Below are 18,359 nucleotides of genomic sequence, written 5' to 3'. Positions count from 1 at the left end.
GACCCGCTGCTCCGGACGCGGGACACGACCTCTCGCCACGCGCGGTTCACAGTGTTCCCCCCACTCTGCGGGCGGCCCGTTCTCCCGCCACCGCGTCCTCTGACAAAGGTGTTCGTTGATGACGTACAATTTGCGCCTTTTCCCGTTCGGGGTCACCGAGATCCCACCGGGGTGAAGCTGCCCGGGACGTCCGGGATCCGGTCGGGGCTGCCGTCCGCGGGGTCGGGCCAGAGCCCAGCGCCCCTTCCGTCCTGTCCCCCGCGCCCGGCCGTGGCCACTCGCCGCCACGTGGAGGGCTGACGGCTGGTCCCGCGACCGTCCCCCGTTCTACGTCTCCGCCCCGGGATCGCCCCGGGATCGCCCCGCTCGGGGGACCGGGACCTGCGGAACGCGTCCTCCGCGGAGAGCGGCTGAAGCGAGGCAGGAAACGCCGCTTCGGTAGGAAACACACAAGTCGGCCCACAGGGCGCCCCGAGACCCGGACCGAGCCGCACCCCAGCTCCGAGCCCGGCACTCGGCCGTCAGGAAACGCAGCTTCACGCACCCGCGCGGCCGCCGCCGCCACCGCCCCCGCAGGCGCTCCCGCGGCAGCACATCGCGGCAGGCTCCGGAGGAGACGCGAGCGCGACCTGCGAAACGGGCGCCAGCGCCGAAGCCCCGGGAGGAAAAGCGGGTCCCGGCCTCCGCGGCCCTGACGCGGCCCCGCCCTCGCGCTACTCCATGACGTCACAGAGCGTCCCCCGTCCGCGCCGCTCGTTCCGCGCAGGGTGCGCGCGCGCCGCGGGTACGGTGCTGCGCAGCCGCGTCCCAACACGCGTGCGCCTGGAGCGCGGAGTCTGAAGCCGAAGCCCCGGTGCGACCGCGACGGCGACGGCGACCGCTCCGCCCGGGAGGAAGACGCCCCGCCGCCGACCCCACCACCTGGCCGCACCCCCTTGCGGGCAGAGGGCGCCCGCGCCTCCAAGGGCCCGCTCCTCCCGCGGTGCGCGCAGCGTCTGGTGCGCCGACGCGGGCCCCGCCCCTCCGCTCGGTCGCTGGCTGGGTCGCTCGCCGGGCCCCGCCCACCCGCTCGGCCCCGCCCACCCGCTCGCTCGCCCGCCCGCCCGGCCCCGCCCTGCCGCCGCGACGCAGAGCAGCGGGCCCGGCGCGCCCCGCCCCTGCACCCCTCGCGGCGCGGCGCCGGCGGAAGCATGGAGGGCGAGAGCACGTCGGCGGTGCTCTCCGGCTTTGTGCTCGGCGCGCTCGCGTTCCAGCACCTCAACACCGACTCGGACACGGTGAGCCGCGGGGCGAGGCGGGCTCCGGCGTCGCCTCGGAAGAGGCCCCGAGCGCGGGCGGCCCCGCCGCCGTTTCCCGGGTCCCCGCCCACGAGCTCCCCGACGGCGCCCCGCCCTCTGCCGCTCCGGGGCCGTCCCGGGGGGAGCCCCCGGCCGCCGAGTTTCGGGCGGGACGAGCTCCGCCCCCTCCGACCCGTGTCCGAGTCCTCGCCCGACCGGTGTGTCCCGCGCTCCCCGCGGTCCCCGTTCCTCGGGCGCAGCTCGCTCGCGAGCGCACGGAGGGTTCCCGGCGCCGGAGGTTCCGCGCGGCCGCGGGCCGCTGCGGGTCTCGTGCGGGACGCGCCCCGCGGCCGCTGCCGCCCTGGAGGGCTTCGCGGGGGCGGTGTGCGCCGGCGGGCGGGCCTCGGCCCTGGTGCGTGCGCTCGGGGCGCTCGTGGCGCGTCCGTGTCTCCGCCGCCGCGGGCCGCTGGGTCGTGCTTGTGCCGGCGGCGAAGCTCTCCCTGCGGGCGCGGCTCGGAAACGTGCGGGAAGCCCGGGGGGCCCGCGCCCGAGCCGCCGCGTCCGAGGGTCCCGCGCGGGCAGAGCCTGCGGTTCGGCCGGGCGCGGAGTCGCGCGTCCCGCGGCGTCGGCTGTCGCCGAGGCCGGGTCTGGGCACGGTCCGCACCGGGCCGGGACGCGTGTCGTGCGCGCGCAGCCGCGGGGCCGGGCGGGAGCCTCCGGGAACGCGCGCGGGGCGGCTCGGCCGTGCGGACCGCTGCGGGGTGCGGGGCCCCGGGGTCTCCGCGCGGGAAGCGGGAGCGCGCGGGCCGGTGGCCGGGGGAGCCGGCCGGGCCCCGCGTCTTGTCCCGCACCGCTTCCCTCCCGGGCTTTGTGCGCGGCCCCGCGCGGCGGAGAGTCCGGTCCGGGCTGCGACCTGAAACCTTCCCCTGTGGGTCTCGTGACCGGGGGCGGGTCTCGGGGCGCGGAGCGCGCTGGGTCGTCAGTGTGCCGAGTGGAGGGACCGAAAACCCGGGTCCGGAGACGCCGGTGCTGTTGCGGCCAAGGCCGGCACGTGGGGAACGAGCGGGACCCGCAGCTCCCCGTCCAGAAATCGGCCTCCGTTCCCGACCTCTCGTGCTCCGCAGGCTTTCATCCGCGGACGCGAAGCGCTGGGTCGTTTCGCAGCTCGGAAGCGGCCACGGGCTTCCAGAATCCAGTCTCTGACCCGTTCCTGGGACGACCGCTGTCGCTGCTGTTCCCGTCTAGGGTTTCACCGCTCGGAACCGGGAGTCCCCAGGCTCCTCCTCTGTCCCCAGGCTGACGCTCCTCCTCCTCCTCCAAATACTGTGTGTTCGTTTCGGGCCTGAAGCCTTCTGGGTTCCGGTGAGGCCTTTGCCGTCGCTCTGCTGTTCTGTTTCCCAGCCACACTGCAGTGCCCCTGGGCTTTCTTCTGGTACCTGGGGCTGTTTCCCGCATTTTGTATGCATTGGGAAACACTTGGGAAACATTGGGTAGTGGAGTGACTGAGTAGTTAGTTCAACCACATAATTCCATATACTGCTTATTTTTATCCTTATAGGAAGGTTTTCTCCTTGGGGAAGTGAAAGGTGAAGCCAAGAATAGTATTACTGATTCCCAAATGGATGATGTTGAAGTTATTTATACAATTGGTGAGTCACTTATTCTGAGTCTCTTGTATTTGGTGATTTATGCTGAACAGGATCAGCATAAGTGAGTTTTTAAATTGCTTTAAGAAACAGATAAAGCATGTTAAAACAGATTTTGTTGCATTCACTTTTCAGTTAAAATTATGACCATGATCTACTATAAAGCAAGAAAGAGTGTGCGACGTAGGATGTATGTAAGACTACCCTGCGGAAAAAGGATGGAATAGCTCCTGTTTAGATTTAAGTGGCAGGAAGATGGCCCAGCAAGCAGTGCCCCCCCCCAAAAAAATATAAAACAGTTCAGATAAAAACATAAAATACTGCAAAAAAGTTGGAAAAGAAGAACTGAAAAAACACTGATTAGATCACTGGAAACCCTAAGTAGCTTTCGGAGTGTAGTGGGGGAAAGGCCGGCCCTCAGAGAGGTTGAGGGATGGGCCCGGGACCACCTGCAGCAGACGGCAGCTTATTTTTTCAGGAGGAAGGGAGAAGGGAACATAGAAATCGACGGGGCGTTTTCTGATTACCTAATGTGTGACTTTTTTCTGGGCATATATTTTTTTAAAGATTTTATTTGACAGAGATCACAAGAAGGCAGAGAGAAAGGGAGGGGAAAGCAGGCTCCCTGCTGAGCAGAGAGGCCGCTTGTGGGGCTAGATCCCAGGACTGTGGGATTACGACCCCCAGCTGAAGGCAGAAGCTTAACCCACTGAGCCACCCAGATGCCCTCTAAGCATATTTTGAAAAAAGAAATTGGGGGTGTGGTTTATAAAAGACGTGGCATGATGACATTAGATTGTCTCATGACCTCTTTCCCATGTTAAAGGAGTCTCTAAGTTTCATCATTGGTAACTGCATTGTATTTGCTGTGGAATTTAGCAGTCCTTTAAGTAAATTATCCAGCTTTTCATTTTCATAAATTACACTACAGTGAACATCCTTAAACACTTTTCTACATTGATAATACATAGATTCATTATGTATGTATTCATTCATTCATTATGGTGTCAGAATGTATGAGCATTTTTAAGGTTCTTGATCTATATTAGCAAATTGCTTTCCAGAAAGATGGTGTATCAGTTTATAGTTGTGTTTGTCATTTCTTTGTTTGCCACTTTTAAAGGTTAAAAATGGAAGTATATATGTAAATTTATATATCTCCCATTTTGTATCCATCTCTCAAATAAATAAATAATTGTATATAAATGTAGCATATATATTTGAAGTAAGTATATAAAGTAAATTCAGTCTCTTTAGAGTCTCCTCTGCAGCATCCCCTGTTTTACAAGTATCTTTTTCCTCATTAACAATACAGAGGTATATAAATGTATATATATTTATATATATACAAATGGGATTATCCTATACATGGATAAATATTTCCAAGATAAGTGTCTCCAGTGATACTGTTCTATTAGCACACAGTAGTACCAATGTGTATAATTTGCCCTTTCTAATGGCTCTGTATTTACGCTGTATTTACATACCAGCACTTACATAATCAGCTATGAATGACTTCCTATTTTTTTTTTGTTAATACAAAACTATATAATGGTAAACACTTTTATAGTGTATATATCTCTCTATGCTTGAGTCTATTGGAAAGTCAGATTCCTTATAGACCGCTGCCTTTGGAAAAGTCATGCTATCTTAAGATTCCTCCACAATACGTAAAAGTGCACGTACTGTTGCTACCACAAAGTATTACCCAATTTTTTAATCTTTGCCAATTTGATCAATGAAACAACTTTAATTTATATTTCTTAATTACAAATGAGGTTGTTTATTTCTTTGGGAGCGGCTTTTGTTTTTGAAAAAGACAGGCCTGTTGCATGCTTTGACTGTATTTCTGCTAAACTATTTTGCTTTTTCTTACTGATTTGTAAATTACATTATAATGTGAGGTAATTGGGCTTTTGTCCTGTGTTGCACATGTTTGTACAGTTTGTAATTTTACTTTGTTAATGGTGTTTTTTTCAGCTCAGACACAAGCTTGCTTGCTTGCTTTATTTATTTATTTTTAAAGATTTATTTATTTGAAGGACAGCTGAATGACTCAGTTGTTAAGCATCTGCCTTGGGCTCAGGTCATGATCTCAGGGTCCTGGGGAGCCTGCTTCTCCCTCTGCTTCTGCCTGCTGCTCCCCTTTTTTGTGCTCTCTCTGACAAGTAAATAAAACCTTTTTTAAAAAATAATGATTAAAAAAAAAAGATTTATTTATTTAATGGGAGGAGGGGCAGAGGGAGAGAAAATTTTAAGCAGGTTCCATGTGGAACCCATGCAGGCTTAAATTTCAGGATCCTGAAATCATGACCTGACCCAAAAACCAAGAGTCCTACGCTTAACCCACTGAGCCACCCAGGTGCTTCCAGACACAAACTTTAAAAGCAAAGCCTTGGGGCATTTTCCCCCTAATTGAAGTGACATGCTGCCCAAGGTAACCAGACATATTTTAAGGAGTTTAAGCAACCATTTATTGAACAACTCCATTGTGCTGGGACCAGTGTTAAACTTTAGGGTATTATTAGGCAAGTGCTGTAGGAACACTTAAGTAATTGCTCAGATTATTTTTAAATGTTGGATTACTAGATGACTAACAAGTAAAATCCAAGATCTGCAAATTACTACACTGCTTTGGTTAATGAGATTTTCATCATATACATTTGTAGACATACATCAGAGTATGTTTGGTCAGTTATCAGTAACGGACTGTTTCTGTTCAGTCTTTTTTTTTTTTTTTCTCAGACAGGGATTTATCAGAGGATAACATCCATTTGCTAGGAGAAAATTATCTAAAGAGGATGGTCACTTTCCCTTTTTTAAGTAGACTGAATTATTTTTATTAATGTACACATAGAGTTATTGAGATGATGATTTCATGTAGTTTTCTCTCTAAAGATGGCACTTGCAGGGACAAACATGCGGAGATGTCTCCAGCCTTCAGGTGTTTACTCAAAGAGATTGTTCAGTAGCAGTCTGATAACGGCTTTCCTCGTCTAGCTCAAGAGTCACAGATTCTCTGTAATCAAACTGATGTCTTTGATTTAAGTGGCTAAAAAAATTTCTAGTCCTCTGGCTATGACCTGACACACAAATAGGATATGTCACGGGAACCATCTGAAATACATGGTTGTTGTTAGAGTGATCCAGTGCTGTCTGGTAGATTTGATTTTGACACAAGGGACCCTTAAGGTGGGAAGCCTGGAAGAACTTATATTCTCTTTGTTGTTTTTAAACTAATCTCTGCACCTGGAGTGGGGCTCAGATTCATAGCCCTGAGGTCAGGAGTTGCACGCTCTGCAGCTGAGCCAGCCGGGCGCCCCAGAACATGTGTTTTCTTGGCAGGTTGCTGTGTTACCAGGTGTGGATGTTCCACTCCTGTCATTCTCCAATAATTTTGAAAGATCTGTTAGTTTGAACTGCTAGAGGGAACACTATATTGATCTTAATATTTCCTACAAGATTTATAGTGATGTCTTGTGCAATAGAATTTCTCTCTTTTGCACAGTATCTGCAGCTACCAGAATTTAGGTGTATTTTTATTGGCGAGAATAAAACTCCCTTCCTAAAAGACACTGGGTTCTTGTTTCTTAGTCTGGAGCTAACGTTAATGAATCTTTGATGAAGCAACTACTTGGAATAGTAGAAGATAATTCCTTTAGCTGCTGCTGTTGTCAACTAGGTAAAATTGGAATATAACCTTTTTAGAACTCAACGAAAATCGAGCGACTTTAAATTCATCTCTCATGTGCCGTTCATTATGAAACCTGTTTAGAAGGAATGTAGTGTTCAAGTTAAGACTGAGGCACTGGGTTTGAATTTTGGCCCCACCATTCTCTCTGCTCGTTACCTCATCTTTTAAACGGAAGGAATGATGTAACATCTGTGTCATAGGTTTGTTGTGAGGATTAAATGAGATAATGTTAAAGTACTTCACTTAATATATGCTATTTAAATGAATATTAATGTAGTCATAGCAAAAAATTCCTTTTTTCCAGACATCCAGAAATATATTCCGTGCTATCAGCTTTTCAGGTAAGTAGTCACAGCAAGTAAGTGATCCACTGTGAAAATTACCCTCTGCAAGTGAAGTCACTTTTTATACAAAACATTTTTTTTTTTAAGATTTTATTTATTTATTTATTTGACAGAGAGAGAGAGAGAGATCACAAGTAGGTAGAGAGGCAGGCAGAGAGAGAGGGGGAAGCAGGCTCACCGCTGAGCAGAGAGCCCGACGTGGGGCTTGATCCCAGGACCCTGAGATCATGACCTGAGCTGAAGGCAGAGGCTTAACCCACTGAGCCACCCAGACGCCCCTATACAAAACATTTTAATTATCAGTTACACATGGTGGTACTGATAAAAATGAAAAGACTTTTTAAAAAATACGTGAAAATCCACTTGTTCATTTCAACCCTGTCTGATGGTTGCTTCTCTGTGTTTGCCTTGTGCTTGCATTAGCCGGACTCCGCTGACTCCCAGCTGCCCGTTCACCAAGAAGGTTGCTTTTCTCACACTCAGTCACCTCACTGCATAGTGTCAGCTCACTGACTCGTTCTCATACAGCAGCAGCCCTTTTCCCTACTCTTTTATTCAGCCTGTTTCATCACTTGTTTTCTCACTTACCACATATCTAATGTCATCTTTTGTCTGTTAACTGGTTAGGTTCTTTATCTAACCTGCTTCCCATTGCCTTCTATGGTGAAAATTTGTGTTACTAGTCGCACAGATTATAATAGTACGGTAGCCCTAATAGGGTATGGTATTTTTTTTTTTAAGATTTTATTTATTTACTTGAGAGAGAGAAAGCACGTGAGCATGAGAGGGGAGAGGGTGAGAGAGAGAAGCAGGCTCCCTGCTGCTCTGAGCAGGGAGCCCGATGCGGGACTCGATCCTGAGACTCCCGGGTCATGACCTGAGCCGAAGGCAGTCGCTTAACCAGCTGAATCACCCAGGCGCCACTAGGCTATGGTATTTTCGAAAACTTTTTATTGAGGTATAACATACATATAGAAAAGTACACACATAAGTGAGTTTTCATAAACACCTGTAATCACAGCATGGTGTAGATGTAATGAAATAACTATGATTTATATAAACTGTACTTGGAAAATCAATGTTACTGTCTTACGGTCACGCTGTACATAGACTGAGGCTGTGTAAGAGTGGCAGTGGAGCATATGGTAAGGGTGAAGAAGATCTGTGGTAGTGGATGACAGAAGTCAAGGCTTCTTGTGGTCTTAAACTGCTGCAGAAAGAGCGAGATCTTGGATAGTGTTTTGCATACAACGGACATACAAAAGTACTTGCTGAATGAGGAATTCTTGGTGGAGACAAGTACTTCCCTAAGGACTCTTGCCCAGCAAAAAGATTAGGAATGAAGAGTGAAAAGGAAAAGTGATTCAGTGTCTACTGGCAACTGCCCTAAATAATTATACCAACTTAATAGAGCCTTAGAATGGAGGAAGCCCGTCTGATCCAGTGATGAGAAACCCATGCCTCAGCCTTTTTGTCTTGTAAGTTAAAGGGGAAGAAGGCATAAGGAGAACCACCGGAAAAGGCTGTCACTTAGTTAAGTTTTCTACACACTTCATTTTTCCTTAGCAAAACATGAGGCCTAAAAAAGTTCATGATAGAACCAGTGCCGCAGAACTAGTTTGCAATAGAGCAGAAACTAGAAGAATGAGGATTTCGTCAGTTCTGCTCCCAACAGCATACCATGGTGTCGCTTCCTTGTTTTGAATAATAGAGTTAAACATGTTAAAGCCTTTTAATACCATACTTCTTGGACTCCCGGTTGAATAAGCTTTAACGCCCACTTTTATGTGCTAATACAGAGGGTGGCAAAGTATGGCCCATTTTTATAGGGCCATCTGGAATAGTTAATGTATTTTTTTAAGGGCTGTTAAAAACAAAAAGAACAACAGAAGAATATGCAGCAGAGACTGTGTCCAGCAAAGCCTAAAATATTTACTCTCTGACCCTTTACAGAAAAGTTTGCCAGCTCTTTTCTAATAACATTGTTTCTCAAAGGTTTCCAATGAAGAACACCAAATCACTTATCAAGAATCTAGAGGAAACATCTGGAAAACAGTCCACTGAAGCCTAAAACTCAGTCACTTAAAAAGTTACGCAGTTTAACGTGAATTCTGCACAGTATCATTCTATATAAAAATGTGCCTCTCCACCCCATGAATTTCACATAAAATCAGTGTTTGCACAGAGTATATACTGTTATCCTGTTGTTTCTTACACACTTGGTGTATTGCCTTACGCCCCCGTTTGAGAAGTGGGAAGTGGACCAGGCTAGAGAAATACAGGAATAAACTCTTGTTTTAGAGTATTCATGTTAGAATAACAGATTAGGTGGACAGATCTGTTTGATCAGTGGAAATCCCCTTTTGATAGCTGGAACACTCCATTTTGTCTATTTTCCCATTAAAATTTTTGATGGAAAATTTTTAATGTAAGTCGTAAATTTAAAAAAAAAACATTGCTTATCAGAATGTATTTTTTTGTTTGACATACGTAAGTTTTTTCAGTACAGATTAGAACCACCAGTAAAAGCCTTACTACAGTGAATATTATTTACAAAGGAGTTTGCATGACAGGTATTTCACCATCATAGAAAGGAATATTGTTGATTTCAGTGAATGTTAAAAAGAGGAGAGTATTATCTGCGTCCACTATTGTTGGAGAAGGAGGAAAGCTGCAAGTAGACACTTCAGAATCTTCTAGAATTATCCTTCCAGTCCTTCCTACATCTTTGACCTTCCAGCAGGACAAAGACAAACCAAAGTCTAAGCACCTTGTCCGCCCCACCAAAAAAACCCCAGAAGGACCCGCACCTAAAGTGCTTCTCAACGTAATAGAAGTACAGCTTTTGGAATTAGCAATAAATAAACTGTTTGTTGTTGTGTTTCATTACTCATACGTTCTTTGGTATGTATCAGTATTGTAAAAAAAGTTTTAATAAGCAGATTGTGAATGAATTGTGAACTGGCTATGTAGACTTAAAACTTTTTATATTTAATGGATAGTTTGTTTTAGGCTCAAGAAAATATGATGCCCAAATTTATTTCTTGAAATTTCTCCACTCCTTTTCCTTTCTTGTTGTTTATGGGCCTCACATTTCTACCATTTTAGGTCTGTTAATTTGAGGAAATTTCTCTGTTACTATTTTTAGAACTTGATCTGACCAGCAAGTGCATATATGGATGTTGGTTGGGTAAGGAGTAACTAACATTAAAAGTGCTAGTAAAATCATTTTTAGCCTATTTGAAATGCTTTTAATTTTGGCTTGTTTTACAGCTTTTATAATTCTTCTGGTGAACTAAATGAGCAGGCACTGAAGAAAATATTATCAAGTGTCAAAAAGGTATTCCCTAACTGACCTTTTGTTTGTTTGGTGTTATGTGTATTATTTTCAGCCTGAAAAACATCTAATACTTTGACAGAATTTTAAAGCAGCACTTGTCTTCACAATGTCCTATAAGCAGGTGAGGAAAGGCTTGTTCTTTCCAGAAATTCAAAGTTGTGCTCTGAGAGCAGAACTAGTCATTCAAAGTATTACTCTTGTTCTCCTCCTCAACGATTCTAATTAGCGTTGATCCTCTCCTATATTCCTACCACACACCTTCCCAGCCCATTTATTCTAGGACCTAACTCATTCCTGTTATTTTCCATAGCTGGAGTTACTAGCACTTCACTATATAGAACCTCATTTGAACCCTCTACACATACTTGGTGCTAAGACTTGTTGAGTGATCAAAATAGGGTTTTTTTTCCAAATACAAAATGGTGAGGGAGGGAGGGTTCCTTCTTAAAACATTTTGATCTCTGAGTTGAGAATAAAAGTAGATTCAGTAAGAGAAATTTAAAAACCATCCTTTGATGAAAATGCTTTTTTAATATTTTACATTTTATTATAAAATTACATTATATTTTACATTTAAAATGTACCTGTAAAAATTTTTTGGTTTTAAAAAGAAGAGAACTCATTTTAATTTCCTCTGTTTAAATGTACAGATATAAAACTTCGTTGTTAAAGTCGTCATATACAGATCTCTAAGCAAAGCGGTTGCTTTCATCTTGTAATTACCAAGTTCTCAGCGAATGAGATTCATTTTTCCAGTTTAAAAAAATTTAGTAATACTTACAAATTTGTTCAGCAGATGTTACAGTTTATAAAACCATTTCATAGGATCTTATTCAATTTTGAAACCTGCTCTGTGGATTAGGTGATATCATTTCCATATAAATTTCAGTTAAAAGTTGTTGGGTTCAGTTTACTTATTTAGCAAACCAAGAACCCAAACAGGATGTTAACTTGTTTTCTTCATTTAAATTATGACTGAAAACTATGATTTTAAAATAGCAAATACCTCTAGGAGCTAGAGGAAGTTAGGAATTTTTTTTTCTCTACATTAACTAAATGGACTTTAACTGAATGACTATAAATCAGTTTGCATACTTTAAAAGTAAAGTGTAGGGATGCCTGGGTGGCTCAGTCAGTTGGGTATTTGCTATTTTAAAAATAAAATATTTAAAAAAATAAATAGAAAAAAGAGTAAAGTATATACTAAAGTTTGTGCTTTGTTTATCTATGCCTCAAATCTTGCTAAGTTTGAGAAAGCCATTTGTAAGGCTGTCAACTTTATTGCTTAATTATGATAGTAAGACACATAACCATTATAACCATTAAGGTATACACCTGATTTTTTTTGTATTTTCTCTCAGGCTGTGGTTGGTTGGTACAAATTCCGACGTCATTCAGACCAGATCATGACATTCAGAGAGCGACTGCTTCACAAAAACTTACAAAATCACCTCTCAAGCCGGGAACTTGTTTTTCTACTGTTAACACCAAGCATAATAACGGAAAGCTGCTCTACTCACCGGCTGGAGCATGCCTTATATAAACCTCAGAAGGGGTCAGTGTTGGCCAGTCACTGGCTATTTTAAGTTAATAGAAAAATATACCCAATGCTTTCATTATACTTTTAGCCTCTTACCAAACATTTTCAAATATTGTTGCATTAGATCGTCACAATAACCGAAGTTGGTCTGCCATGTCTCTCAGATGGGAGAATGAAGGTTAGATAAGGAAATTAGAAGCCCGGTATGGAACGCTGACATGTGTTTTGGCACTGAGGATTTGTTACTATTTCCCATGAGGTAGAGAACTGGTTGCAGAAGGACGCGACATGGAACCAAGCTTAGGTACTTGAGCAGCTTTTCTCTAACTCTGCAGGGAAGCAAGGTCATTCTTGATGGCTCACCAAAATGAGTTAACACCACCCCCCCACCAAGTTATAGAACATTCTCGTGGAATATGAGGGTTAAGTAAAAGAATACCAACTAATTTTATTCATGGAAGACAGGATAAATCTCAACAATACTGCCTATTTTTACATGTTAAAATAGCCATTAAAGTATTATTTTCACACAACTATCTTACGCAATGCCCTCTTCACTGCTTTTTTTTTTTAATTTTAAAATTTTTTATTTTTTATAAACATATATTTTTATCCCCAGGGGTACAGGTCCGTGAATCGCCAGGTCCACATACCCCACAGCACTCACCACAGCTCATACCCTCCCCAATGTCCATAATCCCACCCCCTTCTCCCAAGCCCCCTCCCCCCAGCAACCCTCAGTTTGTTTTGTGAGATTAAGAGTCACTTATGGCTTGTCTCCCTCCCAATCCCATCTTGTTTCATTGATTCTTCTTCTACCCACTTAAGCCCCCATGTTGCATCACCACTTCCTCATATCCGGGACCTTTACACAATTTTTAAAAGGCATTTGCCTCAAGTCAATAAATTCTATCTCAGGTAAGTAGTTTAGAATGGGGTTTTTTGTTGTTGTTTTTTAATCTTGCAGGGGAAAGGTACTCTGTATATAATATGTATAAGTTTATATAGGTATGTAATAGTTGGATGCTAATATTTCACTTTAAGTTAAAATTTTATTTTTTCAGACTTTTTCACAGGATACCATTAGTGGTGGCCAATCTGGGCATGTCGGAACAGCTGGGTTATAAAACCATGTCAGGTTCCTGTGAGTCTGCTGGTTTTAGCCGAGCAGTAAAAACACACAGGTGAGGCTCTTCAGCTGCTTTCCTTATTCATGTTTTGAAATTTATTTTTTATTACACAGAATAAAAACGAAAGAACAATGACAACCTTACACACGTAAACCAGACTGTTTTTACTTTCTCCGTATTTCCTTCTAGCACTTGTCCATTTATAATATACAAACAAGGAGGGGTGTTTCATACCCTGTGTAAGTCCACATATGTATTCTAATAATAAATAGCTAGTCTCAATTTTCTAAGGCAGCAATTTAGATTATAAAGGCATGAAATTAGACTGAATATTAAATAATATGAGGCTTTAGCCAAGATTCACTCATATAGGCTACTGAACTGTAATTTTTTGTGGGTTTTTTTTTTTTTTTTAAGATTTTATTTATTTATTTGGCAGAGAGGCAGGAAGAGAGAGGGGTGGGAAGCAGGCTCCCCAGTGAGCGGAGAGCCTGACATGGGGCTCAATCCCAGGACCCTGAGATCATGACCTGATCTGAAGGCAGAGGCTTAACCCACTGAGCCGCTCAGGCGTCCCTGAACTAAGTTTTCTGATTGATTTTGCTGTGAACAAGTGGGTTGACAAAATATGGTCCCTACAAAACGAGTAAAAAGAATCTTTTCAACTACGGATATGTGTTTCATTGTGGCATTAAAATGATTTCTATATATTTGCCTGACAAAATGCTAATTTTTGCAGCTCTGAATTTTTTACAGAGGATGGATCTTTAAAGGAGGTACATAAAATAAATGAAATGTATGCTTCTTTACAAGAGGAATTAAAGGTAAGTTAACATATCAAACACTTAAAGACTACTTGGAGAGTTCATATCAAATTGATAACTGAAATCTTTAGGGATAACTTGGCATTTGATTAGGTTTATATTTTTATAGTAGTTCAGGTTCAGTAACAAAGACCTCAGTCTCAGTGGCCTACCAGAACTAAAGTTTAGTCTCACATTATATCCTGGCTGCAGCTGTGCTCTTCTAAGTGCCGTCTTCATTCCGGGGTCCAGACTGAAAGAGCACCCGTATGTGGGACGTGCTCTTCTCATGACAAGGGAAGAGAGCAAGAGAGCGGAGACACTTCACAGCAGCTCTTAAAACTTCTCAGAGCTGGCAGGTCGCTTCCACTCACATTTCATTGGCCGGATTATATATATCTCTATTTCATGGCAGTAGATAGGATATGTATAATCCTTTATATATAAATATAATACATGATTCCTTCCCTAATATATATTATATTATGTATTATAGGAATTATGTATTATATTTATATATATATAATTCTTTCCCTAAAAAGGGAAGCAGTATTTGAGAACAAAATAATCTACCACGGTGCTAAATTCTATCTCATTGAATCAGCTGGAGAAGGAGACCTCAAGATGGGATTAGACATGTAAGAGATTTATTAGGCCTGAGAAAGATAAGAGGGGGGAGGAGCAGGAGCAGGCCGTGAGAGTTGTAATGCCGAGTCCGACACCAGAGAAAGGAGACAGACAGGAAGGGGAGGACATTTGGGTAGAGAGACCTTTAGACTGCAGGGCCAGAGTGATTTCAGCCAGGCTGCTGAGGACTCTGAGCAAAGCTTTCCTACTGGAATGGATTTGTACTAATAGCCCACTGTGTTCAGTCACTGGTTAAGAGCAGCCTAGGGGAAGCATGGCTTCAGTAATGGACCCAAAATGATGGTAGCTGGGGCCTTTAGTCAACTAGGCTTCTCCCAAATGGAGATGTGAGTAGTATATTCCATGGCCACCATATTCATTGATAAGGCAAATTAAGAGAAGTGAGGTTAATACATTTCACACTACTAATATTGCTATTTTTTAATGTGAATGGTAACATGGGAATTTTAGAAAATAGAAACATCCAGACCCCATCATTGTAACATAACTATTTTCATTTTGCCATATTTTCTAGTTTTTCCCTAATACATAAATGCTTTTACATAGTCGACAGTGATGGAAACTTATAAATTTCTGCCATGATTTTTCTTTAACGTCATGAAGCATTTTTCAAAAACATTAATAAGCATTTTTGTTACATATTCTTCAGTTCTTTTTAATGGCTATGTACTTCATATAGCAATATATTAGAACTTTTATGTCAAAAGTACTAACTTGGCCTAAAACAAGGAATGTAGAGGTCTGTTACAGGAACTGCAGACAGAAAGCGGCCGAGCTTCAGGAAGAAATTGGTACCAGGAGGTGGAATGCCACCAGAACGTACTTTTTCCCCTTGTGTCTGCACATTGGTTTCCTGCGTAGTACCTACAGATCTGTTTGTTCATTCACTGGCTAACCAGAGAAAAACATTAAGATCTGTTCCGAAGATTGAGATTTGTCTGCTGGCTATGTATCTCTGCTTGGGTCAGTTAGGGTGAAAGTCGGTAAAGGGGTCACTGGTAAACTTTTATGGCATGGTGGATAAGATGGTGAGAAATAGGCTGGGAAGATAATCCTAAAATGTATCCATTTTAAAACTAAGCATGAAGAAGTAAAAAAGTAACATTCTAAAACTAGATGTAACAACATATTACCCTATAATTGGAAATTAGTTACTTTTGATTTGAAGTATACCAAGAAACATCATCTTACGTAAGTTTTTATTATTTCCTTAAGGTATTTTATTTTATTTTATTTATTATTTCCTTAAGGTATTTCCAGAGGGTATTTTAACTAGTACTTAAAACTAATAACTGGTAAGGCCAGTCTGCTTTTCAAAAGTCATTTCTTCTACACTAATTAAAAATCTGTAACAGTTTTTTCATAACAAAAAAAGTTACTTTTCCTTATTGTCAGTTTCTTAATGTTAGATGTTTGCAGTAAATGTGCATTTCTCAAAATACTGCAGTATTTTTTTGTTCCAAAGTGACTGAAATATTTTATTTCTGTGTCCTATCAAGCAGATAACTGGTGTGATAAAGCTGTGTATAAATGGGAAGTTATTACATCTGGAAAACATTTTATAACCTATAAAGCACCATGTAAATGCTTGTTGAATTCCTTCAGAAAATAGCAAAATAAAGTGTTTATAAAGGCTAATAATACTTGATACTGTGTACCACAAAGGATTTCCTATACTTTGTGAACCTAGACTGTAGGACACAACTTGAATTTTATCCATGCCCTTAAATTCCTTTACTTGGCAGAGTATATGCAAGAAAGTAGAGCACAGTGAGCGAGCGGTAGAGAAACTACTAAAGGACGTAACTAGATTGAAACGGGAAATTAAAAAAAGAAAACAGGCACAAATTCAAGTAGCACGTAAGTAAAAAGTTCACACATCACTACCTTCCATGCGTTAAAAAAAGTCTCACTGACGTGAGTTACGGGTGAGCTGCCTGCACTAACTGATCATCTACCTTAGGGTTAAAAATAATTGTTTTGTTAATACTTGTAAATCCTACTAAATAAAGGTATTTGTAGCTAGACTATATTGCTATTAAAAAAATACAACTTAAACCTTCTTTTAGAATATAGGGGCGTATAAATTAGAATTTGGGATTATGCACACCATTTTTCTCAATTTAGAGGATTTGATGTAACTGTTCAGTTAAAGTCTTTTTAACTTTACTGAAAAACAGATTGCTGCAAAAGCTTTGTAGAACAAATATTGTATGTTGAACTGTTGTTTTATTTTGTTTAGGAGAGAACATAGAAAAAGACCCTCAGGAGAACATTTTTCTTTGTCAAGCTTTACGGACCTTTTTTCCAGATTGTGAATTTCTTCATTCATGTGTTATCTCCTTGAAAAATAGGCATATTTCTAAAAGTAGCTGTACTGCTAACCACCAACTCGATGTGATAGACAACCTAACCTTAATGGTAGAATACGCTGACATTCCTGAAGCTAGTGCGGCTAGTGGTGTGCCGCAGATCATTAAACGTAAAGCTTTAGATACCGATGATGGATGGCAGTTCAAGAAGTCACGGCCATTAGAGATACAAAACAAACCATCTAAAACAGATACTGATAGTAGTAATCAAGAAAAAGCATCCACGATGAGCAGCCCTGAAACAGATGAAGACGTTGAAAAAATGAAGGGTTCTGGTGAATATCCACAGTCTCCTACATTTTGATCCTTTTAGGCCAGAGGGACATTTTTAATTGGCTGAATGGTAAAGCAATTTATATTGTTTTTACTATGTTTAGGTATTTGCAGTAATACATAAGTTCTGGTACATTTATTTTTTAAAGCAATTTATTTTAAAACCATAACCTTTTTTGTCCACCCCCCTCCCCGCCTTTGTTAAAGATTTTAAGTTATTTCTGCACCCAACATGGGGCTTGAACCCCCAACCACAAGATCAAGAGTTGCATGTTCCACCAACTGAATCGGCCAGGCACCCCGCCCTTTTTTGCTCCTTTTACAAAACTGTTGAGGGAAGAGCTTAAATGATATTCTTTTTAAACTTCTATAGCATTCTTTAGAAGTGGAAAAGAAAGACTAGCCTTATTTTCACAACAAAAAAAGATGTCTGAAGTTAATATGAAATGTATTTCATTTTTATCTAAGTCATTGCAATTCCTGCTCTTTATGATAAATGTCTAGAGTTGCCAGATAAAATGCTGGACAACATTAAAAACATTGCTTAAATGAGTAATTGAATCTGAATTGGAGTTCAAATTTAATTACATGCCCTGTATTTCTATTTGCTAAATCTGGTAGTTCTAATTATGGCAAAACTGTAATACAGCGCAAATCTCTCTCCCTAGTCTAGATCCCTCTACACAAAACTGAGTGAATCCAGAATTTGAGTACAGAACAAGCCTGGTAATCCAGTGTGTCTGAGATCAGCAGCTGGTCAAGTAGCTGAAAAGACCAGTTAAAATGGGACTCAAAAATGGTACATACGGGTATCAGTATACACACGTCTATCACAGAGATTTCACTGCAACATGAAGCAGAATTGTACGTTCATTTGTCAGCCTTTTGTTGTAGGACTAGGCACTTCTCTGTGAGAATATTGGTGTTCCTGTGTAAATCACATACATGTCTTAACCTTTACAGTTCCCAGTTTTAGTTTCTTAAGAGTGAAGAATTTAAAGAAGCTTTTGAAAAGCAACCGAAGTACAAAATGCTTTTTTTTTTTTTTCCCATTTCACGGCACCCTCCTGCTTGCACCTTTCTTCCGTTCTAACCACACCGAATCTGACAACTTTTTCTTTTCTCACTTTTTTGCAAGTCTTTCAAAAGCATTTACTTCGTTTTCATGGCAAGAATAACTTTAATGCTATACTTCATCAGTACAGTGACAGACAAAACTAACATAGGTTTGGGGACAGAACATCTGCCTCTTGGCAATGCAAAACTCAGCAGGTTTGAAGAGTCCTGGGCTT

At 42.8% G+C, this 18,359-nt stretch overlaps 2 protein-coding genes across 8 annotated transcripts; one reads left to right on the top strand and one right to left on the bottom strand.

Moving 5' to 3' along the window:
- Positions 1-46: 46 nt before the first annotated feature.
- LOC132003888 (collagen alpha-1(I) chain-like) lies at positions 47-2,743 on the bottom strand. The gene is made up of 2 exons (XM_059379788.1): positions 2,602-2,743; positions 47-2,487 (listed from the first exon to the last, which is right to left on the bottom strand). The coding sequence occupies exons 1-2, from the start codon at positions 2,741-2,743 to the stop codon at positions 47-49; spliced, it is 2,583 nt and encodes an 860-aa protein (XP_059235771.1).
- Positions 1,446-17,619, top strand: ABRAXAS1 (abraxas 1, BRCA1 A complex subunit). Of its 7 annotated transcripts, none has more exons than XM_059386406.1 (10): positions 1,474-1,495; positions 2,523-2,639; positions 2,836-2,926; positions 6,922-6,958; positions 10,235-10,301; positions 11,663-11,856; positions 12,906-13,025; positions 13,711-13,795; positions 16,168-16,282; positions 16,665-17,619. In XM_059386406.1, the coding sequence occupies exons 3-10, from the start codon at positions 2,896-2,898 to the stop codon at positions 17,096-17,098; spliced, it is 1,083 nt and encodes a 360-aa protein (XP_059242389.1). In that variant the 5' UTR covers positions 1,474-1,495; positions 2,523-2,639; positions 2,836-2,895; the 3' UTR covers positions 17,099-17,619. The 7 variants fall into 7 exon arrangements, with proteins under 7 accessions (XP_059242369.1, XP_059242389.1, XP_059242398.1 ...); XM_059386415.1 differs by lacking the exon at positions 1,474-1,495 and adding an exon at positions 1,649-1,689; XM_059386386.1 differs by lacking the exon at positions 2,523-2,639 and having other exon boundaries at positions 1,446-1,495.
- Positions 17,620-18,359: the final 740 nt, after the last annotated feature.

Source organism: Mustela nigripes, chromosome 1, assembly GCF_022355385.1.
Source record: "Mustela nigripes isolate SB6536 chromosome 1, MUSNIG.SB6536, whole genome shotgun sequence".
In the NCBI taxonomy this organism is placed as follows: Eukaryota; Metazoa; Chordata; class Mammalia; order Carnivora; family Mustelidae; genus Mustela; species Mustela nigripes.
Note: the sequence above shows the minus strand (reverse complement) of the source record. Positions and strands in the feature narration are given on the sequence as shown.

Bases quoted from the DNA above. Each gene is read 5' to 3' on its own strand.
- LOC132003888 (XM_059379788.1), bottom strand. From the start codon at position 2,743: ATGCATACAAAATGCGGGAAACAGCCCCAGGTACCAGAAGAAAGCCCA. The intron at 2,488-2,601 runs GTATTTGGAGGA...CGGTCGTCCCAG, and splicing joins AGGCCCGAAACGAACACACA to GAACGGGTCAGAGACTGGAT.
- ABRAXAS1 (XM_059386386.1), top strand. From the start codon at position 2,896: ATGGATGATGTTGAAGTTATTTATACAATTG. The intron at 6,959-10,234 runs GTAAGTAGTCAC...CTTGTTTTACAG, and splicing joins CCGTGCTATCAGCTTTTCAG to CTTTTATAATTCTTCTGGTG. The intron at 13,026-13,710 runs GTGAGGCTCTTC...TAATTTTTGCAG, and splicing joins CGAGCAGTAAAAACACACAG to CTCTGAATTTTTTACAGAGG.